The sequence below is a fragment of the Heloderma suspectum genome, chromosome 3, assembly GCF_057233095.1.
Source record: "Heloderma suspectum isolate Gila_16-S chromosome 3, 16-S_ref, whole genome shotgun sequence".
Taxonomy (NCBI): Eukaryota; Metazoa; Chordata; class Lepidosauria; order Squamata; family Helodermatidae; genus Heloderma; species Heloderma suspectum.
The window spans coordinates 219,854,984-219,882,423 of NC_139460.1; the positions used below are offsets into that span (position 1 = coordinate 219,854,984).

Sequence of the window (27,440 nt, forward strand, 5' to 3'; positions counted from 1 at the left end):
TTTCCACCAAGCTTCTAGGACTAGCACCTCTAAGACTGCGAGCGTAAAATGTTAAACTTGCCCCCCATGTCCACATTTGCAATCCCTGCTTTAATTTCCATGTTAATTTTTAGTTTTGATTCCATTTAGCTGCCTGACGAAACAAGTTGGGAGTTAAAATGCTCATTTAATACTAAATTTAAATGTCTCCTATTAACCGGATTCTGAACAGTTTGATCACCAAGGGCAAGCCTGCAGTGTCATTCCAGGACTGCCCTGCCTATAACAATATGCATTAGCAATGTCCTACCCGAAGTCCCTCCATAATATGATGTCCGAAATGACATGCAAACACCAAATTATACATTTTCGTGATGTGATAATATTGCTACCGTTTTGAATAAGGGTGCTGCATCTTTTGGTAGCAGGCTGACATCTTTAATTTCCTCCGCCCTCTCGCCCTCCCCCCGCAAAGTACTTTTTTTCCTTTTAGAAAGGCAATAAAGTGAATTCATGAATTCTTCTGTCAGTAAGCAGAATATATGGAGCAAGCACTGATTTACTGCGCTGATAAGTGATTCTATAATTAAAGTTGTACAACTTGGGGGGGGGAGATAGGGAATTAAATTCCATTGTTGTTATATGAAGAAAATAATGCTTATGGACTCCAAATTTAAAGAGAGAAGATTTTATCACGGAGTCTGCTCCACATTTTTGTTTCATCAAATACTGTTTGGTGGCAGTGGGGCGGGAGACCCCTTCCATTTTGAAAACTGTGCTTCCTACATGGCTAATATGAGGTTTCTTTCCTAATGTTAGATAACTTGCCTTACTTCTTAGGCAAGCACAGAGCCACCAACCATACAAAAGATGGATTCTGTATCCAACACTTGCTCACCTGCATTTCAAGTTTTGTTCTGTACGTAATGCCAGCCAGTGTCTCTCACAACAATTTCAGGAGAATCATGATTTGAGGTCCAAGGAAAGGAGGAAGAGATTTAGGGGGGAAAAAATAGTGAAAATAAGAAGAGGGATCAAGATCAAGTGTTTTTTTCCCCAAAGATTAAAAAAAGGAAAGCCCCCCGCTCTCCCCCTGCCACCTCTTATCCCTAGTCACTATAGCCAGCTGGGATCTGGCAGTGCAAAGTTCATTTCTTCCCTCTGTCTGACTTTGCAACAGGTGTTATGGCATGCAGTTTGGATTATATTTCATGTGTTGTGATACCAAGATAAATTGCTTTTAATTGAAAGATAGCACATTGCTGTTTTTCTAAAGGAATCGCAAGACCAGTCTCTGTAAATTGTATTTTCTCCATAGGACCGAGCTCAAAATCTTATGGAACGAAGAACAAGTACAACCACCCTTACCGTTGATGTCCTTGATGGGGATGATCTTGGACCAATGTTCCTTCCATGTATATTAGTTTTTAACACTCGGGACTGTCGGCCACTCACTTACCAAGCTAGTTTGCCAGAGCTCACTGAGCCTGTAAGTACAAGCATGAGCATTTTTTCTTCCTTTTAATTCCATTCATTCTCTGTCTACATTCAGGTCAACTACTCTGAAGCACAGGCCTGCACACCGGCAAGCCAAACACAACCGACCAACCCAATATTGCGGCCTGTCAGGTGTTCAATAAACCCCAGCTCCCAATTCCATGGAGATAGCAAAAAGTGACTGATCAAGCCCTTAGTGGACAACCATATGATATCTGTATCTCTGTATATGCATGCTTGCATTCCATTTGTGTGTCACATGGTGAACAGGCCTGGGTAAGAGTTTATTTTTTGTTAGCTTTTTGTTACAATATTTCCAGTTTGAATGCTGGTCATTTAACATACGTTGTGTTATGTAAGAGAGTACAGATTGCCACAGACTAAATACTTGGTCTTCACTGGCTTTGAGAACTTTTCAGGGATTATGGCTGTGTTTTAAATGACTGGAAAGTATTAGATTCAGCATTGCGTTCACCCACATGTGTCTACTCTTGATTACCCAGCCTCAGGATACATGTCAAAACTCCTATATTGTTACATCTTGGAGATCTATGAGCATTTTGGGATGTACGAGACTTTCATTTCCATTTGTTTAACATCAGAACTTGCCCCATTTGCATCCCCGAACATGAGCGCATTTTGTGGGCAAAGCTTGCAAATTTCCAAGATCGTGATTGTGTTCACAAAATGTGTACTTTAGAAAAAATTGCACTTTAAAAATGTGTATTTGGGGGAGGGGGGGGGATATGCACTTTCATGCTTTAGTCAATGGGGGAAAGCATGCATTTGAGTGTGCATTTTTTAAAATGTGTGCATCCAATTGCGTACTTTTCCCATTTGAACAGGGGTAAAACAGTTTGGGGATAGGATTGAAGCAGGCCAAGCTTCAACATGGAACGCAGATAACCTCAAAGAGCACAAGCCTCACTGATTCCTCCATCCATATTCCCCACTGAATGAGGGCCTATTTTCATTTTACTTTCTGTACTCCATATACGAGAGAGAGAGAGAGATTACATCTGTAATGTAATTATTTCCTTTTAGTATCCCTAAAGCAGCTTGATAGATTGTCAGCATGCAAAGAACCAATGCAGGGTGCATTTTTATTTATCTTTGACTGGGGAGATTAAGGGGCTGGCATAACTTAATAGGCTATATTGAGAACAGCGCTGTTTGTTTAAAAATGTGGTTTATCCATGCCTTCTAGGAACTAATTGTTAATAATGACACTATGAGAAGCCATTGACTACTGAACACTATGTTTAGGTCTATACACTGTTTTGTTTTGATGTGTAATACCCATAGAAACAGCTTTTGGAATTTGGCTCTTTGTCTGGTATAAATTGCCCCCAAACTGCCAATTGTGCAAAGAAAGTTCTCCCAAGGGTATTGTAGGAGCTATATTATTTGCCCCTTGTCAAGAATACAGATGTTAACACAAATATTTATAATAGAAATTGCTACCCTTTTGAGTCAGTAGGCTGGATGGTTAACAGCTGGGTTTGGGCAGCACAGGAGACTAAAGGTGAAACAAGCAGTTGAGCAACTTGTAATGGGTTCTGTGGATTCTGTCATTTCAGCAACACCAATATTTTGCCTCTCTACCCTGCAAACGTCTGATGCTATAACATGTACTTAAGGAATAAGAACATCCGTATTAATGGCATTGAACAGCTGTGGTGTACTGTGACAGCTCAGTAATAGAACGAAAATCAGTGTATTGCCTGGCTTCAGCCCACAAATCTGTAGTTTGAAATGAAAATTCTAAACATTTGATCCAGTATTCAATACAAGGCTGTTATCCATCAAATCAATGTGCCCTGAAATGAGAGCAAGCTTAAAACATAATTGCATAGTTTTGAAATCAGAAGGACATTTGAGAATTCTCTTTGTTTCAGAAACTAACTGCTAGGATCCAGTTAATCAGCATATAAAGAGCACCTATCCAGCCCATGTACTAATAACAATAACAAAATATTTCATTTGTATTCTGTCCTTCATCGAAGCAGTTCAAGGTAGTGTACATGGGGTGCTTATTTCTTCTCTCTGGAACCCCATGATGTACTCTAGGTTGAGAGATGGTGATTGGCCCAAACTAATCCAGTGAGCTTCATGGATAAATATTTTTGCCCAGGACTCTCTGACGCTTGATACACTACTCCACATTACCCACTCATGCACTGAAGAATAGATTTTAAGTCCAGTGACATAACCACTAATGGTGAATACGTGTTTTCCTTATTTGAGGCCATCGTCACATAGGCAAAGCATCATGTTTGAAATGGCCTTTAGGGTGCAATTACTCGGGTCATTTTTCTGGCCTTGTTAAGACAGTAGAAACATAGGAAGCTGCCTTATACTGAATCAGACCATGGGTCCATCCGGCCCAGTATTGTGGACCGGCAGCGGCTCTCCAGGGTTTCAGGCAGGAACCCTTCCCAGACCTACCTGGAGATGCGGGGGATTGAACCTGGGACCTTCTGCATGCAAAGCAGGTGCTCTGCCACTGAGCTGTGGGCTGCCCCACTAAGTGGAACACTGTTCCAGCATGCATTTGACAAGCAGAGTGAGTGAACATAGTTTCTCCAGAGTCCTCAGTATTATGTTCTTTCCACCCTTAGCAGCTCTTGTGTTTCCATTTTTCCTGCTTCAGACGGGATATTTCTTTTGTGACATTGTAATGCTTGCATACATTTTACAGTGATTTATACCTGCCGTTTCTACATCAACATGTACTCAAACATGTACATAATAAACACGCCTTGCATTCATAAGTGATACGGCTTTTGATGTAATCATAAACTATAAGATTTCAGAACCCACATGGTGGATTTGTCTGGGAATGAGACAGAAGTGTGAGATTATCTCTGTGTGGTATTGTGTGACTGGATCTACAAGTAGTTATCTGTGTGAAGCATGCTTTACTAGCATTTGTTTTTGTTTTCCCCTAGCCTTCCTCCAATCCTTTTGTAATTTCTTATTCTTGGTGCTTCATCTTCAAAGATAATATTTTCATAGCAATTTCTGTTGTGAAATATAGAAATAAATGACTGGTTTCCTGCTTTTTTATTCCTTGAATAATATAGGGATGGTGGAGAATTTCTCCCCGAATCTTCGGGGGGCTGAACGCCAACGCATTCGGCCCCCCGAAATCGGCGGTGAAATTCTCCACCACCACCCCCGGGACGGGACTGACCTTTGAAGAATGTCCCTCCCGGCAGCGGGTCCCGGCAGCGGTTCGTCACGGGTGGGGGCGGCGGCCGGTCTCCCGACCGGCTGCCGCCGCCGCCATTGAAAAAAAAAAAACTAAAGTAAAAAAAAACCACATACACCCGTGCAGAGGCTACGTAACAATTTACGTAGCCTATCATGGCTAGATTTCCAAAGTCACCCATGATAGGCTACGTGACGATTTACGTAGCCTATCACGGCTGACTTTGGAAATCTAGCCGTGATAGGCTACGTAAATCGTCACGTAGCCTATCACGGGGTCTTTTTTTTTTTTACTTTTTGTTTTGCAGCCGGGGAGACGGGGCGCTTCTCCCCGGCCTGAATTTCGGCCAGGCGAGGCGGGAAGCCTCCCCCCCGGCCTGAATTTCGGCCAGGCGAGGCGGGAAGCCTCCCCCCCCTCGCCTGAACTTCGAGGGGAGAAGCAAAGCACCTCCGCCCCACCGCAAAGCCAAGCTGCGAAAAGGTAAGTGACTTTCGTACATCCCTACAATAATACAATATTGTATGGTATCATTATGATGTTTCATCTACCTAGAATAGGCTTTGTAGAGAACAGAACTTAGGTGGCTGGTGGAGAAGACCTCCACAGTTCAGATTCATCCTAAATTAACCTGTTTTCTGATTCATTTCCAAATCTCCCAGTCTTACCAAAAATGAGGAGGCAGCAGTTCCTCTGAGCCCTTCCTACCACTCCTCTTATTATTTATTTATTTATTTCATTACATTTATATCCCACCTTTTTCCTCCTTAAGGAACCCAAGGCAGCATACATAATCCTCCATTTTATCCACACAACCCACTTGTGAGGTAGGTTGGGCTGAGAGTCTGTGACTGGCCCAAAGTCACCCAGTGAGCTTCCATGACCAAGTGGGGACTAGAACCCAGATTTCTCAACTCCCAGGCCAACACTCTAGCCACTACACCACACTGGCTCGATCTTTCTTTCTTTCTTTCTTTCTTTCTTTCTTTCTTTCTTTCTTTCTTTTTTATTTATTTATTTCTATACCACCCAATAGCTGAAGCTCTCTGGGTGGTTCACAAGGCTTTCTTAGCTTTGGTAACTTTGGGAAAGGGAGTGGGAGAGAGGTGAGTGTTGGTAATAGTGGGGAAGCTCTCAGGCCTCCTGCTCTTTCAATAACATTATGGGGAGTACAACAGGACCTGGAGGCCTTCCAATCAATTTGGAATAGATTCAAATGTTTAGTGGATTCATTTTGGACGTATCCAAATAAGATGTTGGTGTTCTCTTACCCCCATTCTTCATCCAGCCACTCCCTACTCCAGTGCTGGTTCCTGATTTTTGAGGGCCCTTGGGCAAGACGCTCTCAATGGGTTTCTCCCTCAGTGAGTCTAGCTTCCCACTGCCATTGTAACCAGCTGCTAATGCATCTCATCTGCTTTTTCATTAGCTACTACTTGCTTGCTTGACAGGCAGAGAGACAGTGAGCACGTAGGCAGTAGCATCTACTGCTCCTCCTTCTCGCTGCCACCATTGTCTGCAAGAGACACGTGAATAAGCAGGTTGCAATGGTGAGAAGGAAGAACAACTCCATGGGGCTGTGATCAGTGGGACCCTGCTGAAGGGTGGCCCTTGGCAGGTGTAGGGATGTACAAAAGTCACTTACCTTTTCAACAGGGTGATTTGCGGTGGGGGGGGAGGCACTCCGCACCTCCCCCTGAAATCGTAACCCGCCGGCTCCACTCCGTGGAGATTCTGCGGAGCCGCCAGCTGGGGCCACCCGCACCCGGACATCTGGCCGCTGGGCAGCCTGCAGGCAAAAAAAAACAACAGCGTATGCAAATGGCGGCGGCTACGGCGGCCGCCATTTGCGTTCCTTTTTTTCCGCCGTTTTAGCCTATGTAAATATTTACGTAGGCTAAAACAGCGAAAAAAAAGGGAACACAAATAGCGGCCGCCGTAGCCGCCGCCATTTGCATACGCGGTTGGGTTTTTTTTAGCTTGCCGTGATAGGCTACGCAAATACTTATGTAGCCTATCACGGCCTCCGCAGGGACACAAATGATGTAATTATTTACATAGCCTATCACAGCTATGATGAGGAAGTGAATGGTGGCCGCAGCGCGGCCGCCATTCGCAAGTCAGTGCAGACGGCAGCAGGTAAGTGCTCCGTTTCGCGCACCTTTCACGGGGGGGGGGGCGGGGGCTTCGTTCCGCGACGGATTTCAGGGGACCAAATGCACTGGCATTTGGCCTCACCGAGATTCGTGGTGGAATTCTCTGACATCCCTAGGCAGGTGCCCAACCAGCCTTGATGCTGGCATTGCTGTAGTCCTTGTTCCACGGGTCCATGCAGCTTCCCTTGTTCTCTCACCACTATCTCATTGCTTCCAGTCTTATACAGTTCCTCTCCTTTGTCCCTTCCAGAACTGCTCTTCTCCTTTTACCTCCTTTCCTTTTTTCCTTCCCTACTGTAGGCTCTGCAAGAGATAGCGAATGTCTCTAGCAATATATCCCTGGCAATATACTCCTTGATGAAGTAATTATGATCTACAAGTACACACACATAGAGTTGAGCACCAGCAATCACCACATTTCCCATGCCTTAGAGATGCCTCTGAATTTTTCCCTAATTGGAACTTGGTGAAAGATTTGAGGGGCATGATTCCAACAGAACTAAGCCAGACCTGAATCAGAACTTACTATATTCCAGTGAGTTCAGGTGAGGGTTCGAAAGGCTTTCCAATGTTGGGAATTAATTCCTACACAACCATGGATTGATATTGTCACCATATCAAACCAGCACAAAAGGCTTCTATGATGATTGCCTAGCCTACAACTTTGGCCTACACATTTGGCGAAGCCTCTGAAATCAGTGGGAGCCACCAGATTATGGTAAGTCCTTTAGTTGGGCTGAGGACATCTGGACCAATTTTGGAAAAGAACCCTTCATAGGTGCTATGTATATCAATCCCAGTGCTTCCAAAGTTCAGAGATGAGTGTGGATCCTCATGTAGCCAAAATGGCATCATCCAGACACAAGAGGAGAAATATCAGCAGGCTTGGGAGAACCCAAAGGTTTGCAAAAGAACAAAAAATATTTAGGGGAAAAATGGGGTTTGGGGGAAAAAACCCAAAGAGGTCATAGGAACATAGGAAGCTGCCTTACACTGAGTCCGACCATTGGTCCATCTAGCCCAGTATTGTCCACACTGATTTGGCAATAGTTCTCCAAGGTTTCAGGCAGACATTTCCAGCCCTACCTGGAGATGCTGAGGATTGAAACTGGGTCTTTCTGCATGCAAAGCATATGCTCTTCCACTATGGCCACTGAACATGGTACAGTACTGAACATGTTCTATCATATTCACTGGCCGTAGAATGCTGACTGACAGTTGTGGGGAGAAACAGAAAATGATGTATGGAATGGGATATCATGGAGGAGGGCATGGCTGGCTCAATGGTACACTAAAAAGAGCACTCCTCACTACATCATTTTGTTGCTGGTCCCACTTGTCCATATGAACTGTGTTGCTATGAAAGACTGAGCCCACATAAACAACCATTTCACAACACATTTTATTATCATACATTATAAGTTTGGGCTGCTTGTTAGCCAAGTTCAAGGAATTGTTCTGATAAAGTCCATTGGTTCCATCTATCAACACCTTTTTGCCCTTTACCATTCTTCATATTGACTGCATGCCTTTTTCTTGTAATTTTTTGATCAGACATTTTCTACAACAAAAGATTTCAACTAACTTTTATGCAATCTATGATATCTATGTATGGCAGCACAGATGTATTTTGGAATTCTATAAATCTCTCCCTCCCGTGCTCCAATTCTCTAAACTGAAGGTCATGAAGCCCACTCGTACACACGGGCTTGCCAGCAACTCATTGTTTGCTTTGGCACTTCAAATATCCTCTTGGAGAAAACATAATTCATCAAGGTTCTGTGTGAACAAAGGAAAAGCCCTTTTGTCTTGAAGTTCTAATGTTCTTCATATGGCATGTTTGATAAAGCTGAGGATTACCACACAAGACTGTATTTTGAGTTAGAAATGTGATCAATGCCAATAACGAAATCATCAGTGCCACTCAGTGCAAGAAAGACTGATTTGGGATTTTTAAAGTGATCATTCAAGTCTTTGGGTTGCCAACTTAAGTACATTTTTCTTCAGAGATAATTATGGAATTTCTGCATGCCAAAACCTATGAACGCTGCTGTGAATAATAAATGGCTACTACCCTGGAGGCAAATTTTCCAACTGTTTTTTTCCGTCATCTGTGATTCTCAGGGAGTTAGAGAATTTGAAGCTTGGAGGTACACAAGATAAACATGGGCTTTCTCCTAGGAATGTACAAAAGTCACTTAACTTTTCGAAGGGTGACATTCGTGGGGGGAGAGGCGCTCCGTACCTCCCCCCAAAATCCTACCTCAATTGGTTCCGCTCCATGGCAACTCCGCGGAACCATCGGCTGGGTGCATCCGCATGGCAGGTCTGCGGATGCAAATGGCAGCTGGCGTAGCAGCCACCATTTGCGTCCCTTCGCTGAGCCGTGATAGGCTACGTAAATATTTACGTAGCCTATCATGGCTCAGCGAAGGGACGCAAATGCTGTAGCGGTCGCCATTTGCGTCTCTGCTTTTGCCATGATAGGCTATGTAAATATTTACGTAGCCTATCACGGCAAAAGTGGGGATGCAAATGGCGGCTGCTATGCCATTTGCGTCCCTGCTCTGAGCCGAGATAGGCTACGGAGATATTTACGTAGCCTATCACGGCTTGCCAGGGATGCAAATGGCAGCCGGCATAGCAGCTGCCATTTGTGGCCGCAGCCCGGCAGCGGCTGGAGCCGCCGGGGCTGCTGCTGCCACCAGAACCGCTGCCGCCACTGGCAGAGCCACAGCCAGGTAGGCTATGTTTCGCGGGGCTTTCACAGGGTGGTGGGGCGGGTTGCTCCGTTCTACCATGGATTCCGGGGGGCTGAATTCACTGGAATTCGGCCTCCCTGGGATCCGTGGCGGAATTCTCTAACATCCCTACTTCCTCCACACAGAGATTTTATCCTCGATTGAGGTTGCTCCTTCACGGATGTCTGTGAGCTCTTTACATGACACTGTGATCATTCAAGGCATCTCCTGGACTAAATGCCCTTTGTTCTGTTTTTAAATAGATGGCAGATAATGAACTATCTAGTTACCCCGTTGTGTTCCACTTGAGTTCCCTCCATGAAAAGAAGAAAGGTGGCAAGAAGAGGAGTGAGATCAATGGAAGATATGGAAGATTCAGATACAGGGAGAAGGAGGAGGAAAGGGGAGAGGGAAGAGGAAGCACATGAAAAAGGGAGTTATGAGCCTGCATTTAAAATAGAAGCAGAAAGCCCCATTTTAAATGCAGGATTTTAGGCTGGTGTAGAGATGCCCTTGATGACACAAATGTGATAGTGATTTGACTATCATCATCATTATTTTCATTTCTATATCACCCAATACCTGAAGCTCTCTTGGCAGTTCACAACAATTCACAAAAAAACACAGACCACATCATTATACAACATTACATAATACAACATTATAATAAAACATAGTCTGAAAATTTTAGCGTACAAAATTTCAAGCAATTTAAACAGTTAAAAAGGGTTTCAAAAAACAATTTTAATGTTCAAGACAGCTGACATAAGTGGCCCATCATATGTCATTGAATGCCTGGGAGTAGAGGGCAGTCTTAACCTGATGCCGAAAAGATGACAGTGTCAGCACGAGGAGGGCCTCAGTGGGAAGCTCATTCCATAGCTGGTTGGGGGCACCACTGAGAAGGCCCTCTCCCTTCTGAGCCTCCCATGGGGTGGCACTTGGAGAAGGCCTCAGTTGTTGATCGCAGCATCCGGGTAGGTTCTGGTCAGGAGAGGCAGTGTCAGGGTTGCCCCTGAGCATATAGAGTGTCAGAGTAGTTCAGATTCTGAGGAAGAGCTGCTACATGTGGGGGAGGAGCTTTCCCAGGCTTCAGAGGCACAGCTGCACAGAGAGCCCATCCCCTCTTCACAGATCCCTGAGCGTGATAGTGGACAGAGGGAGGAGACAGAAGAACAACCTGAACTTTTAGACGCAAGGTGCAGATACAGGCACAAGCAGGAAGTCGCGCGGGCTGAACTTCGGCGCCAGACGTGTCACGGGAGAGGGGGAGATCTTCCCCTTCCACCCCTCAAGTTAACAGAGCTTGCCGCCTTTTCCCCAAACGGAGATCAACTTTCGTAGTTTCCCTTTGAACTCCCTGAAGGCTGTTTCTTTTGTAGTCTCTAGCAACTTGCATCTGTATGCCTCATTAGAGTAAATGGAATTAAAGCCTTGGAAATGCAGCCTCTGTTCTGAGTGTTGATTTGGTTCTTGGAGTTCTCAGCCCGGCAAAAAGGGAACCTTGACAGGCAGTCTGTCAAGTATTGCGCTCCTAAGCCATGTAAGGCTTTATCTTACATGGCTTGGGAAGTACCTTGCATCGGGCTCGGAAACATGCAGGCAGCCAGTGCAAGCTGGCCAGATTGTTTTTATATGCTCAGACCTTCTGGTCCCAGTTATTAATCTGGCTGCTGAATTTTGCACAAGCAGCAGCTTCTGAACAGTCTTCAAGGGCAGCCCCACATATAGTGCATTGCGCTAATCTGAAGATTACCAGACCTTCAGATTACTGAAACCAGGTTATCCTTGTGCTGATAGGGGTATAGCTGGGCCACTAGCCAAAGCTGGTAAAAGCACTCCATGCCTAAGAGATCCTTTTTGAGTTCTTTGCAGTCTCTTTTTGTTTTAACCCTAAATGATTTAGTGGTTGCAAACTTGTCACCTCACTGCTCACCCCTAATTTCAGATTATTTATGGAGAAGTGAAAAGCACTGATCCCAATACAGATCCTTGGGGAACTCCACTCTTTACATCCCTCCCTTTCAAGAACTGACAATTTATTCCTGTTCCCTTCTTTCTGTTCACCAGTTAATGACCCATAAGTGTTTATCCAGAACAGACATTATGCTGACTGGCCTGTTATTTTCTGGATTCCCCCTGGACTTCTTTTTTAAAAATTGGTGTTACATTGGCCACTCTCAAGTCCCCTGTAACATATTTTTATTAGAAGATCAGCAATTTCACATTTGAGTTATTTAAGAACTCTTGGATGTATACCATCTGGACCCAGATGTTTGTTTTCAATTATCAATAAGATCTAGAACTTCACCTCTTGTCACCACTATTTGCTTCAGTTCCTCAGACTCCCTTCCTGACAATGTCAGTGCAGGCTAGGGATGTCTGGCATGGGAAAATCTGGCCCTCTTGGGGCTTGACGGATTTCCCCTGAGCTTGGCTTCCTTTAGCTAGCCGCCACGGGCCTCCCCCAGAACTCACGGGCACTGTGTGCAAATTGCTCCTTTCCCCTCTCAGGTCCCGGGAGGGAAAAAGCCATTTGTGCACAGCGGCGGGGGTGCTGGGAACAAGTGTCTCCTTCTCCCTCCTGGAGATAGAGAAGGAGACACTCACGTACAACGTGGCAATGGTGAAAGTCCACGAGCTGGCTCAACTCCACCTGTGTCGAGTCAGGCCAGCTTGCGGACAAGCGAGCCAGAGTCCAGGGGGCTGGCCCGACAAAAAGTCACCAAGCTCCACGCTTCAAATGGATGCCTCCAACATCCCTAAGTCAGGCACAGGCACAGTTTTACATCTTCTGCAATGACAACAGGTTAAAAGTTGTTCAGCTTCTCTGCAGTCTCCTCATCCCCCTTTAGTAATTCTTTAAGTCCTTTGTCATCCAACAGACCAACCAACTCCCTAGCCAGTTTCCTGCTTCTGATGTATTTAAAGATGTCCGTTTATTGCTGGCCTTAATGTCATTAACAAAAAGTGGAGCTTAGAGATTTATGGGAAATGGAATCACAGAGTCAAAATTCCAGATGCAGTAAAGTCGATATTTCTTTTTTTTTATTTGTTTGGGTTATTTCTATACCACCTTTTAAGGCAAGCCTTCACAAGGCAGCTTACAGTAAAATACTTAAAAACAAATGCAGCAAATAACAGTACAATTCAAAAAATAATCAGATAAAACATACAGGGAATCAGCACTACAATCAATGAGTCTTAGTGGAATTAAAAACAGGGGTCCATTTGAAGACCTCAAGAAAGAAAGGTATACTGTATCATGGTACACAACTAGAATAATAAGGAATTACTAAAGTGGATTGATTTATCAAGGTGATTTTCAATCAGCAATTCAGCTTTATTGAAATCAACTGAAAAAAAAGACTGATTTAAATCATTGATGGAAATTGCAAATTCTCATTTGTAATTCAAATATCTCAAAAATAAAAATGTGCTTACTAATTGGTTGACATCACCACTGAACATGTCAATTTACAGCTTAATATAGTCCCTAAACTGTGTTATGGATTACACTTTAGTAACACTGTAACAATTTTCGTTATGCATCTCACATGCCTTTTGCTGTGCAGAATTTTATGTCTTTACAGGTAAAGTAGGCAATTGTGAAATTAGTGGATTTGTTTATCTCTTTATACACACACATCCAAGGGCAGTATCTGATCCAACACTAGTACCAGAAGAGACCTCTAATGCAGTGCCAATAGCATTAGCTGGTACAACTGGTTTTTCAGGGAATTTGATCATGCCAGCTAACACTATTGACATTGTGTTAGAAGGCCTTTATGCTAGTGCAACATAATTAATATTAGAGCTAGTGCCCAATTGGGTCCTTCCCCATTTATGTGTAGATTATATGCTCAGAATTTTCCAGAAGGAAGGACTAGTAGTAAATGGGTAGATCAATTTTATTCCATGAATTGGGAAGCAAATATCTATGCTATTTAGAGCACAGTCCCATGGCCGCTAGACAGTGGCTAGACGGCCATAGGATTTTTCAGTTTTCAGGAACCGAGCTTGGAACCAGCACTCCAATGTTGGTTCCCGGAAAACCACCTCCCTGCCTCCTCCCCTGCCACCTTGTAGGTGGCACGGTTCATCCCTGGCTGTACGCTCAGAGAGGCAGCACAGAATGGGAAAAAGGGGGGCATTCCTGGGGGTGCAGAGGGGTGGAGATGGCAGAAGCGCTGGTATAACGCTTCCTATGTACCATCCGGCCTCTCCCCTTCCCCCTTCCGCTCTGAGCCACTCTAGCTAGACAGCTGAAATCAGCCATCTACCTACAAATGCAGGGCGGCCGGAGCTCTGAGGAGAAGATCCCTTCCATGCTTCCCCCGCCCTGCATTGGATAGTCAGCCGCCTCCGAGTTCAGAGGCAGCTGACTATCCCTATAGGATTGTGCCCTTAGTTGCTAGGTGGAATAATACATGTTAATGATTTGAAAGTGGAACAAATAGCAAAGTTGTGTTAGTCATAAGGCATAAAACCAGTGTAAGATACCATTTAGATTGCCTCAGTGTATGCTGATGTTGAGAGAAACAGGATAATCTCCTCGATCCAGGGGCTGTAAGATGCTGGGGGAGTTTTTAACTGGCATGTATAGTATTGCACTGTTAGAACAACAGTTAAGACATGGACAGAGATGGAAGAACTTCATTGTACTTAGCAGATCCATATTGCTACAACAAAACTGGTTTCAAATGATGATAGTGAAGGAACTATTCAAATAACCAAAATTCAAATTTCAGAACAAAGTATACATTTCCACAAAGTGACAGTGATTGTTCAGGAAGATTATAAAAATGCACTTCTGAAACAATTTTACAGAATCTTTCTTGAAGCCTGTAACCAGAAACCCCGTTAAAAGTACTTCTTGTTTTTATTCCTGTCTGACAAATTCCACTCTTTCTCCAATCATCTCCTTTAATATAGAGGATTCTCTGTAGAGTTAACGGAAGGCCTTAACTATAGCTGCAAAACCAACCAGTTGAATCATAAAAACAAATGCATCAATTTCACCACTACTCTTATAAAAACCTTTAAAAAAGTATTTGACCTTGTGCTCTTGAAATTCTTACTGGTACTTCTGGTATTTCACTGGGGATAAGTTATTTTTGAGGGATTTATTTTGCTTTTGGTACAGCTTCCTTTTTTAGGAAAGTTTATATATATTTTTCAAAGTGTTAATGTGTTTTGTTTCCAAGATCAAAGCGACAGTGATGTGAAAATATTAAAGGAGATGATTGGAGAAAGAATGGAACTTGTCAGACAGGAATAAAATCAAGAAGTAATTTTAAGGGGTTTTCTGGTTGCAGGCTTCAAGAAAGATTCTGTAAAATTGGAGTACCCAGGGCACAACCCATAAGACTGCACCCTAATTTTTTAATACAGCAGTTGCAATTTTGTAGGACTTGGGAGCAAAATCTGATTGCAGTGCTTAGGCACTTCTGTAAGTCCTGTTGAATTCAATGGTAAGTGTATATACGATTGCAGCCTTAATAAGTTGGTGCATGACAAAGTGATCTTCACATTTTAGATGGTCTCTGAAAATGAAAAATAGTTCCAAGGTTATATGAAATCATTTTATTGAGGAGTAAAGGAACCCCTTCGTGTGTGTGTGTGTGTGAGAGAGAGAGGGAGGGAGGGAGGGAGAGGGAGAGAGAGAGAGAGAGAGATTTGTTAATCTGTTTGCTGATATTTCTAAGAAAGTTTTGGTTTTTCACAACAGAAACACAGAGTCATCAAGAAAATGTTATAAATACAAAGTGAAGGGGAATGTTAAGCATTCAACAGATTTACAGCAAGACTTGCCCAGGCAGTAGATGTTACAAATTAATGAAACTGCCATTTCACATTAACAGCATTTTAATGGGATGCCTCTTTCATCAGCTTCAAAACAGAAAGGTTTGATAAGCTCCTGATTACGTGGTAGCTCAGGCTTAAGATTCTATGCGCTGTGTAGGGTTGTTTTCTTCTACTTCTTCTTTACTCATCCTTTCTCTCTCTCTCTTTTTACCTTTTGATAAATTGTCTGTCCTCCATGTGCAATCTCCTGATAAGCCTGTTTTTTAAGAAAATGTCACTGAAAACAAGTGAAGCGAAGGTTAAAAATTATGAAGATATGAATGTACAGATAATTAATTTTATATGCATGGGGCTGCAAAAAGAATGACAAGGCTAATTAAAAGAAATGGGCACTAATTTTAATATGGAAATACATGAAGCTTAAGAGATGAGGGATTGTCTTTTCCTCTTAGCAGTTGGGCAAGCATTTCCATTCCCTGAAAAGCTTTCTGGCTATGGAAAGGTCTGTTCTATAACTGTGTTCTATGTGTGGCTAACATTTTTTTTTAACAGGCTGGATTTACATTAATATAGCTACACAATGAAGCATAAGTGCATCTTTTAACATTTAAAATGTAATGAAGATCAGATAACTTGAGATCCACTTAGCCTTTCAAAATAACAGTTATCTCAGCTGTGCATGTGGTGTGTGTGTTTACACCTCCAGTTTATTGTGTGTTTACACCTCCAGTTTATTGTGTGTTTACACCTCCAGTTATCTCAGCTGTGCATGTGGTGTGTGTGTTTACACCTCCAGTTTATTGCACATTCATGATTGGCCACTCACTGAATTGTGCAGGTCCATTAGATGATGTCATCATCATCCAGTCATTACCCCACCATTTCTGCCCACCTATCCCGTGTTTTCCTCAAACAGCAAAAATGTGGTGTTTTTCCAAATATGCGCAAATGGAGCAACATGACATCCCTGTGTATTTCTTCCCTAGCGCAAATGAACCTCTGGGTGTTGGTGGCTGTGGGCAGTTGTTTTGGGTTGTTGGGAGTGCAGTCATGATGGTGAAGGCAGTGATGATGGGCTGTGAGGCGTGTCGCTTTCCCGTGCCTGCACTATTTGGGACCTCAGTTCAGTCAGAACTAGGATGGCGGAGAATTCCGCCACGGACTCCAATGAGGCCGGATTAGAATCCGCCTCCCCCGCAGTCTGCGGCGGAATGAAAGACTCATCTCCGCCAGCCGGGGGAATCTGTGCAGGGCCAGATCCTACCTTCTGCCAGCCAGCTGCTGCCACCTGTCCCGTCTGCTCCTGCTTGTCTTTAGAAGCAAATGGCATCCGGCATAGCGGACACCATTTGTGTCCCTGCTGTTTGCCGTGATAGGCTATGTAAATCTTTACATAGATTTACGTAGCCTATCACGGCAAATGGCAGGGATGCAAATGGCATAGTGGGTGCTGCTCTTTTCCGTGATAGGCTACGTAAAGTTTTAAGTAGCCTATCATGGCAAACGGCAGGGAAATATATACAAAAAATATATATTCAGCAGCATGTGTACATATGAGAAATGCACATGAAAAAAATGAGTGCTTTTAAAGCTTATGCACAACTATGCTTTAATCAGTGGGAGAAGGATGCATACATTTCAAAGATGCACACAATTTATGTGTACATTTGGAGAAATACACATGAAAATACATATGGATGTTCATGCGAAAAGAAAAGTAAAAAGCTTGCAGTCTGATACAGTCAGTATTTTCATGTGTATTGGTTCGGAGGGTGTGAACTCAATCAATCCTGATCAAAAACAAACTGAAATTAATTTCTCATACATCCCTACTTGACGGTCAATGGCTTTTCGTAGGAAAAAGGTTTCCCACCCTGCTGCTGGCTGCTATTGGAACTTCCTACCACTTGAAGAATGGGAAGCACATAAAAATGTTACAAAGATGGAGGAAACGCTAGTGTTAGTGATTCCTGCCTCTCCTCTATTGACTCTTCTTGTGACCATCACCTTGGACCCGATAAGAGAATTGGTGAAAGAAGAGGTACAAGTCACTTATGCTTCTTTGTAATGTTAAAATTAGCTTTTGGTAAGGGTCAATACAACATATATTGGAGGCTTTCTGTGCAATTGGTCTGTAGCAGCAACCATGATGCTGGGACAGAAAGGAAGGAATTTCTAGACTGCATATATCGATGCTGCAAGCCAGAGGCATAACTGTTTTGGCCCTGAAGGCCACACGTACATGGTCAGAATCATGGTAGTGGGGGAAAGAAGCTATTCCCTTGCCTCCCCCCAGTGATCTCCATCAGTATTGCTGTTTCATTGATCCTGATCAGGTTTGCTAGGGGGCGGGAAGCGGCTTTAACCTCACCCTCTCCCCAGTGATACTGACGAAGATTACTGGGATGAGGAAGGTTAGAGCCTCTCCCCCTTCCCAGTGATTCTCCACAAGATCGTTGTTTCTCCACTGCTATTAAAATGAGGAAACAGGATCCCGGGGTGGGGGCAGATTAAAGCCTCTCCCTTTCCCGCAACAACCCCCCAGATCACTGGGGTGGGGAGGGCAAGGTGTCTGTGCATGAGACTGTGTGTGTATGCACACATCTGACAGTGTTTGTATCTGAGAGCATTAGTATCTGTGTGTGCATGTGATCCTTGAGGACAAAGTGGCTGCTTACCCCTGGCTTAAGAGCAATGGGAGAGCACACTGGTTCAAAACCCTGTGGTGCCAAATCAACTTTAGGCTACATTACACAGTGTTCATATGCATGTATTCAGTGGGCTTACAAATGATACCTTATGGAGTCTGGCTATGGAGCCCCCCTGTTTTCAACCCAATCTTTGCTGACAGTCAGTTTAAAAAAGAAGAAAGAAAACAGATTCATACAGTGCAACCCTATGCATGCCAACTCAGAATCCTATGCATGTCTGTTGGGTTTAGTAGACTTTATTCCCATATAAGTGTGTATAGGATTACAGCAGGCAACCAGTTCTACATTGTGTTCTGTGGAATACACCCAGCCCTGCTTGTACCATAAAATGTATGGGGGAAATGTGCAATTTTAAAAAGTAGGTTGTTCCAAGATGTGATAAGTTGCAATTTGGACATTGGCAAAAGTGGTGATCTCTTCTGTGGTTTGCAACATGTCAAGGAAATACTGTGTATAATAAATAGACCACCTGGTGTCCACACATTGCTGCCATTTGAGCTGAAATTGTGGCTCTCTAGTATTAAAAGTCTGTGTAGTCATAGGGCCTCTCTAATATTCTCAGTATGGATCAGTCCCCTGTAGCTACAGTTGATGTGTACTGTAATTGAATTGCTCTGCTGAATATTTTCTTTAACAAATTAGGTTTATACAAAGAGGTCTCAAAATTCTGTTTTGCAAAAATCAAACTAATAAGAAATTGGGAGAGGAGGAAGAGAAGATGAAATTAATGTGTTCTAATGATGTGTGCTCATATTTTCATCCTTTCAACCATTTAGAGATTTTGAAATGATAACAGTTAGATAACATAGTTTCACGATGATGCCTTATCAGTGTTCCTGACTTTGAGAAGTTTTCTCATCTTTGTCACAGTGCCACTTCTCATGGAGATAATTATACTTCCATTTGTCAAGCTATTCTAGAAACTGTTCATTAAAGGTTGTGAAAAAGATACCTTCTTGCTGTATTATTGTCACAGCATTTAGAGCTTGGAATATATAATGGGTACAATTAATCTTCCCAGAACCCATCCAATTTAGGCTTTTCCTGCAGTGCTAAACACAAATTCATGAATAACACCAAAATAAATCGTCCTTCTGGGACTGCGTAATATTAACCACAGAAAAGGAGGAAAGCGTAAATGTAGATTTGCATTCCATTACTAGTAAACATAGATGGATTAGCAGGGCTATGCATGTTTAACAGCATCGTTCTTTCTAATTTACCTTCCATTTGTTCTAGTTGGATATGAAGGGACAAAATCACATGTGTATATTCTACCTGGTGGAAAGACCTACAGGTTTCCTTTCCTTCCATGCATCGGGGCCAGGCTGGAGCTGTGAGCCCAGTGTCAAGAGCTTGAGCAGGAACTAGAAGGTAGAGCCTGCAGTGCAGTAAAGGAGCTGGAAGACAGAACTCGTCTGTGGGACAGGCATGAGCAGGAAGCCAATCTCTTCATAATGATACCAGGCCTATCCAATCCAGAGGTTTGGATGGGCAGCTGATGGTGTTTCCCTCTGTACTTCTGAGACTTTAGGACACACAGTTTGTTTGTTTGTTCCTGTTATATTGCCAACCTCTTTTTTTTTTGCTCATTCGAATGGGAAGAGTGCACATTTCTGTGCATATTTTTCAAAAGTTGCCTAGGGGTGAAAATGCATATTGCTTTAAAAATTTGCATTTCAGAGTGGGCATTTTTAAAAAAACGTTTTCCAAAAGCGGGAATTTGCAAACATTTCTCCAAGGGGGGGGGGGCGGGCGGCTCCTGCTCACGTTCAGAATTACGAATGGGACATGTTCACATGATTTGTGAACATGCACAAAATTCTCGTACATACATCCCCAGTGCAAACCACACGTTGTAACAAGGGCTGGGGTGAGGGTATCAAAGGCAAGGGGGGCAGTGCTGCATATGCAGTGGTACCTTGTGTTTCATAGGCTTTGAAGCTTCTGCTTTGGCTTCTGAAACCAAAGTGTGCGTGTGTGGGTGGATGGGTATGATGCAAAGCCTCCCTTTTCTCATTTATTTATAGATACTTATAGGTAGACATTTGAACTTCTAACCATTTGCATAAATAATTAAAGGAAATCAGTTTCTTATAACCTACTTTATAATGTCAATGGCATTTCCTGAGGTGAGTGCTGAATGCAGAATGTGACTGCGTGTCTGCATTATTTATTGTCAGCTGAGGAGTTAGCATGCTGTCAGTTAAAATGACAAGGACATTGCTGGGTACAGAAGTTCCTTTAGAATTCACAGTCACTCCATGTACAGTTCTCCCCTCCCGCCCAATATTAACCACACAAACTACACTCTCATCATGCACTCTTCATAACATCCAAGGGATAATCTCTATGTAGTGAACTCAAACACTTTCTCTTCTCTTAACCATACTAATGGATTGTCAGACACAGGTCAAGAGGAATACATCTTTTCAAATAGCAGGAGGCACGGTATAACAGCAGTATCATTATTCCCTTTGCAGAACAGCAGCAGGTGATTATTTATAGGGATGTTGTGAGCACCTGACTGAGTCCAGGGGTCCAGTGAGCCACCATTTTTTACGCAAAATGGGGGCTCCATCATGTTCATATATTTAATGTTGCTCACAATGGTGGCCTTACAGGGCCATCTCCCCAACAGTAGAGGTATAACGTAGATGTTCAAAAGATCAGAGATAAATGGAAAAAGGAACTGGAATGCTCTACACAGTTTAGTCAATGGAAAGTTGCCTTAGCTACCATATGTACTATTTCGGTAGATTTAAAATTTAGAGTGATTCAACAAAATTGGTCTTTCATGTATATTGAACGCGACAGAGGCTTGCTAAGAAAAAGCTGACTAGCTCTGCTAGATACTGGCGATGTAATGAGGACAATGCCTCATTGAGGCATATGATGTGGACCAGTACTGGCTTCTTTTTGGTTGGAAGTCATAGCTCATATAAATTTTGTTCTTGAAAAATCCGTGATAATAGCAGATGTACATGCCCTTTTAAACTGGGTATTAACAGATGGACAGCAAAAGTGGACACTGAGAGCCTTTACAGTTGCAAAGAGACTTAGGGCGCAATCCTACGACATCCCTGCTCGAAGTTGGAAGCTTATGAGCATCCAGTGCAGAGTGGGAGGAGCAGCAGAGGCAACTTCAGAGTGGCAGCTGGCGCGGTTTGTTCCATGCTGGCTGCAAGGGGGAAGGGACGAGGAGCGCAGATTCCCAGACCTGAAGTGGGAGTGCTGTCTCTGACCTTGGTTCCGTGAATCCGAAATATCCTATGAACACCCCCGACACTGTCTAGGGGTCATAGGATTGCTCCCTTATACTTCGAGCTTGGAAGGAAAGACACCCACTACCTGTTACTCGATGGACTGAAGATCTTACTGCTCTTGCCACATTTGAGTATAACTCCTACAACCATCAAAGTCATACGGATGGTTATTTAGATATATGGACTGCTTATATTAACGTAAATATTTGAAACAGAAATATTAATCCTTTTTATCCCCCTCCTTGCAAAAAAAAAAAAAATGGAATAGCCAGCTAGAGGAGGATATGACTGGCTGGAGCCTTGAACATGAGCACTTCTATTAGGGTATAAGAATATGTTGCAACATGTTGTGGCTGGTCACACTTGTTCCTTCTAAAATGAACCTATATTTAGAACCTGTACTCAAATATCCCAATGTATTTAATTTGGTTTTTGAGAAAAGAGAATGGTGACTTTCATCATCATCATCATCATCATCGTTAATCTAAAACCTGTCACAGCAGTAGGAGATTCAGGACTGATAAAAGGAAGTAGTTCTTCACATAGCACACAGTTAAACTATGGAATTTGCTAACACAAGATGTAGTGATGGCCACCAACTTGCATGGCTTTAAAAAGTGGCTTAGACAAATCCATACAGGATAAGGTTATCAATGACTATCATTATGTCTCTGAATACCAGTTGCTAGGAGGATGTTGTTGCGCTTGTCTCCTGCTTGTGAGCTTTCCATACCAGGGATGGGGAACCTCCGCCAGGCACGGCCCATGTTGGTTCCCTATCCAGCCTGCCAGCATTTTTCCCCAGGCTCTGCCCCTTCTCCCCAGGTATAGGAATCTGATTGGCCACTGTGGGAACAGAATGCAGCATCGGATAGGCCAGCACAGCTCTTTTCATGTTCATATCTTCTTTTGTAGTAAACACAACTGAACAAGCAGTTCAATCTGATACTGCTGTAATTTAATAATTTCATTAAATGATAAACTCTGGAAAACACAGCATTTATTAATGCAGTACCTGCATTTCCCATCCCTGGCCTCATTTAGGAAACCACAACTATTTTGTTTCCAAAATGGTTTTGGTAGTTTGAATGATGGATTACTTTGATTAAAGAGTAGATATTTATACTTGAATAACATTATTAAGGGTGCCTGTTCTGAATTTGTGTAGTTCACTACTTATCCACATTTATGTACTCAGCTATAAATGATGGACATATATGCCTCTCAAATATATAATTTGGAGCACTGCAACTTTGGAGTACCTCAATAAAATGTTTTATGCTGCACTTTATTTATAGATGTTTGTGAGCCAACTGGAAAATGTTGTCATTTACTTGTATTAAGGTACATGTAGATGGTCTTTATTATTTGCCACCAGTCCTTAATTTTTAACTTTCTGTATCAGCCTCAGATATACAATATGACATGCACACCCAAAGAAATGTTGCAACAAGTCTCCAGTCAGAAAGAAGGAACAGGAATTTGCATGCTTTACATGGTTTATGTAAGGAAAGCTATTTTTTTCCAATGGAAAAAAGAGTGAGAAACATTAAAATTGCCTTGGTTGCAGTATTGCTGGCCACTGTGGTATGAGTCCCACTAACTTAAATGGCTTCTGAGCCTGTGAAGCATACGTAACTGTAGGTAAGAATGTGACTGAGATAGACTTGAAATAATATCCTTGTAAGATTGCCATAGTAACAAAGACCAGTAGTTCAATGCTGTTTGTCACCGTTCAGCCCTACCCAGAACATGGGCCTGAGGTCTTCTTGGAGTAGGAGAGGGAGCAGGTCCCCCAGCACTGCCAGAAAGCCAAGGAATCTGCTGTCCCTGCAGAACATTAGTACATTGACATTTCAGCCACAGGACCAGAGGTCTTCACACTGGTTGTCTGGGCTCCTGGTCAGTTTTTGGGTCCCTCTTCATCACCCTCAGGCTACAGAAGCAGAGGAGGCAGTGAGCCAGGCAGGAGTTTTGGGGAGCCTGGTAAAGTGGCCAGGTAGCTGTGTGAGACTACTTGGGCAGAGGAGAAAGCCCATGTGGCACCTATCTAGATCAAGGCATCGATGAGATCCAGGAAAGGGTAGAGCTTCCACTCCTGTATAGGTTCTCAGTCTGAGCCAGACCATTGCTAAAGCAACAAGTACCTTGGGGCTGTCTCGCAAGTCCTAAGTGCTTGTTTGTGATAAGCTAGCTATCATGTTCACCCTTGCAAGCTTCTCCAGGATGGGGGAATGGACATGTGGGCTGAGGCTCATTCACAAATGCCTGCTCATCATGTGATGATAGTAAAGCAAAGTGATGGACAAACTTCCATAGCACTTAATATCACTTCAAATGCAATGCTTCTCCATGTGTCAGTTTACACATTGGCCTGTGACCCACTCAGTCTAGGGATGTCGGAGAATTTCTCCACGAATCTCTGGGGGGCCGAATGCGTTGGCCACTGCCACTGCCACTGCTGCCATTTCCAAGTAAAACAACAACAACAACAAACGTGATAGGCTCCATAAACCCTTACGTAGCCTATCACGGCTGACTTTGGGTGGGGGGGAGCGCGTATGCAAATGGCGGCGCCCATGGGCGCCGCCATTTGTGTTCCTTATTTGGGCACATGTAGTCTACATAAACATTTACGTAGACTACGGCGAAAATAAGGGCAACGCAAATAGCGTTGCCCTTATTTTAACCGTAGTCTGTGTAAATGTTTACGTAGACTACACGTGCCCAAATAAGGAATTCCAAATAAGGAATGCATACGTGCTTTCCCCCCCCCCAAAGTCAGCCGTGATAGGCTACGTAAGGATTTCCCTTAGCCTATCATGGCTGACTGCAGGGATGCAAACGGCAGCAGCTATGGCCGCCGCCATTTGCGTCCCAGCAGGAGACGAGATTCGCGGCCGGAGGGACGGGGCACCTCCCGCCTGGCCAGAATTTCAGTGGGGAGGGATGGGGCGCCTCCCCTCCACCCAGAATTTCGGGGGGAGGGACGGAGCGCCTCCCCCCCACCGCAAAGCAAGCTACGGGATGAGGTAAGGGACTTTCATCCATCCCTATTGCAGTAATTATGCCAAGAGATGACATGTAATCATGAATGTCTGAACAAGCGCCACAGCCCCACATGGGCAAATGCAGCCCCTTGGCCCTGAAACATTGCCACCCAGGTGTTGCATACTCAGTCCCTCCCTGTCAAGATCAGGCACATCCATGTCATCCTTTAGAGGCAATGATATTTAGATATGTGTGGAGAACAATAGACTTCCCATATCGAGAGTGAGAAATGATAGAAGAGTAGACTCCACTCCAGAAAAGTGCTCACTACCACTCTTTTTATGAAATCTAGATGGCACATGTGTCATCAGTGGAATCTGTTGAATGCAGAAACTTGAGCATAGACTTCATTGTTTTATTGCATGAATGACAAACCCAGTAAAAGTGTACTTAAAAAAATGTCTGTACAATCTTGAAAAACAAACATGTGATCCTCCCACCCCACCCCACCCCTCCCCTCCCCTCCCCTCCCCTCCCCCAAAATATTTTCTTTTTCTTTGTAGTTCATCTGCCTGGTTAATTTTAGCAATAAATAGGCAATACAATTTATTTTTTGGCTGATAAGTAATTCAAAGAAACTTCCTCTTTTAAGACAAAAGCATAAATTTCAGACAAGGTAATCCCGAAGCAAAGGAGCATGCAGGAAATAGTTGTGTTGCTGCACAGAGTTATGTGCACTGAGAACATGAGCTCTTCAGTTTCATAACCCTTGCTTTATTGCATTTAAATGGTCCTAATCACATGGCTGAGTTCTACCCATTTATTTATTTGATGAGTAATAAAAAGTCCAGGACAAAGCAGCCATTTAGGTTAGCATCTGCTCTAGAAACAAACGTTTAATGAAAGATCAATCATAGTGATTTCAATCATCTTGCTGTTCTGTTTTAGGTTCATGCTAAACAACATTTTTATGGGGAAATCATGAATGATCTTTTTTTAAAACCAAAATCTAGAAATCCCCCAATAAAATTTAAATATAACATTGTTGTGATAGGAGTTTGAAGTCTGCTAAGTTATAGCATATGGGTTCCAATGTGGCACCTTTAAATAAACATGTCGCAGTTTATCTTCCTGTCATGTTATGAGACAAGTATATAATGCCAAATTCAGGAGAAACTTGCTATTTAAAATGGTTTGGTTTCCGCACATTCCATTTTTAAAATTTATGGCTCATTTTGCATACATGCTTTGAATAACACTAACCCTTTCTTGAAGGGAAACATAAAACTCATGGGTTTTAAACCTTTCGTAACGCCATTCCTTATTGAGGCTGTGCTGCTGCATTTTGACAGTAGCCTACAAGTATTGCAACAGTGGGATTACAGTTAAAATAACTTCAGATTTAGAGCCTGTATTTTTTTAATCTGTCATATGTATCACTTCATAAAATAAGTATAATCACAAATCCTATGTGTAAAAAAGAAAGTCCATCTGTCCATAGATGATCCTCTCCCATGGCTGATAGAAAGATTACTTTTTAAACATAAGCTTTAGCAATATGGTGGGTGTGGTTATGCACATAGATGATGACGACTGGATCCGCTGATTAAATCCATTCCTGTCTCAATCTCTCTCTCAACTGTCACTCAGTGCCAAAGGAAAGCTGAACTGAATTTTTGTGGATGAGTTGAAGTTGGTTGAAAACTGGTACAGGGAGATTAACCTTTTGAGAAAATTTTAACAGATATCCTGAACTTTCGGCCATTAGCTTTCAGCGTTTGCACTTTAAAATGAGGGGTATACCCAGGAAAATGGAGGATAATGAGAAACACAATGCCTAAGCTGTAGTAGTGGAATGGGAGGCAAATAATCACCTCAGAGGGAAATGGCCCCACCAAATATGATGTTTCTACCAGCCTAAAGAAGCCTTTTTATTTTTTATTTTTACTGCTGCTGCCATTTGTTCCTCTCTTGCTACCTTTCTTGGACCTCCATAAGGAAAGGCCCCTCAGGTTGGAACTGGCACATTGGAAGGGGTAGAAAGTGAGGGAATGTTGAGGAAAGAGGTACACCGCCTCAAGGAAGGTGGACTTTTTCAACTAGCTGTGCTATTCCAGGATGTCCCAGGCATCATTATTGTGATGTATTTTGGCCCAGAGGCATGACATGGCTGGACTGAATGAAAGACTGTTTTCTCTCTGTCCTGGTGTTGCTGGCTCAGACTCAGTCCTGAGGCAGTCTATGATGAGGCAAATCCATTGCAAAGGTCAAAAGGCAGGCAATCAGAAGCACAGACAATCCAATACAAGCACAATCCAAGAAACAGGGTCCTATTTGGAGCCCAGGAGTCTGCAGCACAAGATATCAGTCCAAAGAAGCAAGATCAGGAAACTTAGGGTGCACATTACTAAGAGCTGAAATAAAGGTGTTATTCCAGCAAACAGTAGGTCTCAATTCAGAGCTTATATGCTGGAACTTCCGGAGCCCCACCCAGGACTCAGCTGCAGCACATCAAAGGCTACTGGAAGAAGTCCTCCTCGTGAGGAAGGACCTACTCATGAGGAGTCCTTTAGTCACAGGGAGTCTCCCTTTGCAAACAGGCACTCCTTCTCCAAGGGGTTCTTCTGGTCTGCCTCTTGAGACGTCACCACTCCTAGGAGCTAGGGGGTCACTCAGCCTCTGTCTCTGAGGTGGAGTTCCCCTCCTCTGGTGGGGAGGGATCTGTGGCCATCTCCCCCAAGGGCCTAGGCTCCTCCTGGTCTTCAGACATGGGCTGTGTGATGTTATATGTATATATATTATGCATCTGTGGTTATACAGGTGTAGTAATGTTATGCCTCTATCTTTTTATGGTAAGTAGATTTAGGGTGTGCTAGGGAAAGTGGAAGACAGAAGGAAGAGGGGCCAACCAAGGGCAAGATGGATGGATGACAGACTCGACTTTCGGGGAGCTGGGGGTGGTGACAGCCGACAGGAAGCTCTGGCATGGGCTGGTCCATGAAGTCATGAAGAGTTGGAAGTGACTGAACGAATAAACAACAGCAAGATTTAGGGTGAGAGTGGTATGAGTGATAGGAAGT

General features: G+C 43.3%; 1 protein-coding gene across 3 annotated transcripts in view; it reads left to right on the forward strand.

The window, feature by feature from the left end:
• PCDH15 (protocadherin related 15) overlaps positions 1-27,440 on the forward strand; it is a 1,185,684-nt gene that overhangs the window by 817,348 nt on the left and 340,896 nt on the right. For all 3 annotated transcript variants that reach the window (XM_084845696.1, XM_084845694.1, XM_084845693.1), the window contains one exon: positions 1,298-1,468. In XM_084845696.1, coding sequence (XP_084701822.1) covers positions 1,298-1,468 — 171 coding nt within the window. The remainder of the gene's footprint in view (positions 1-1,297; positions 1,469-27,440) is intronic.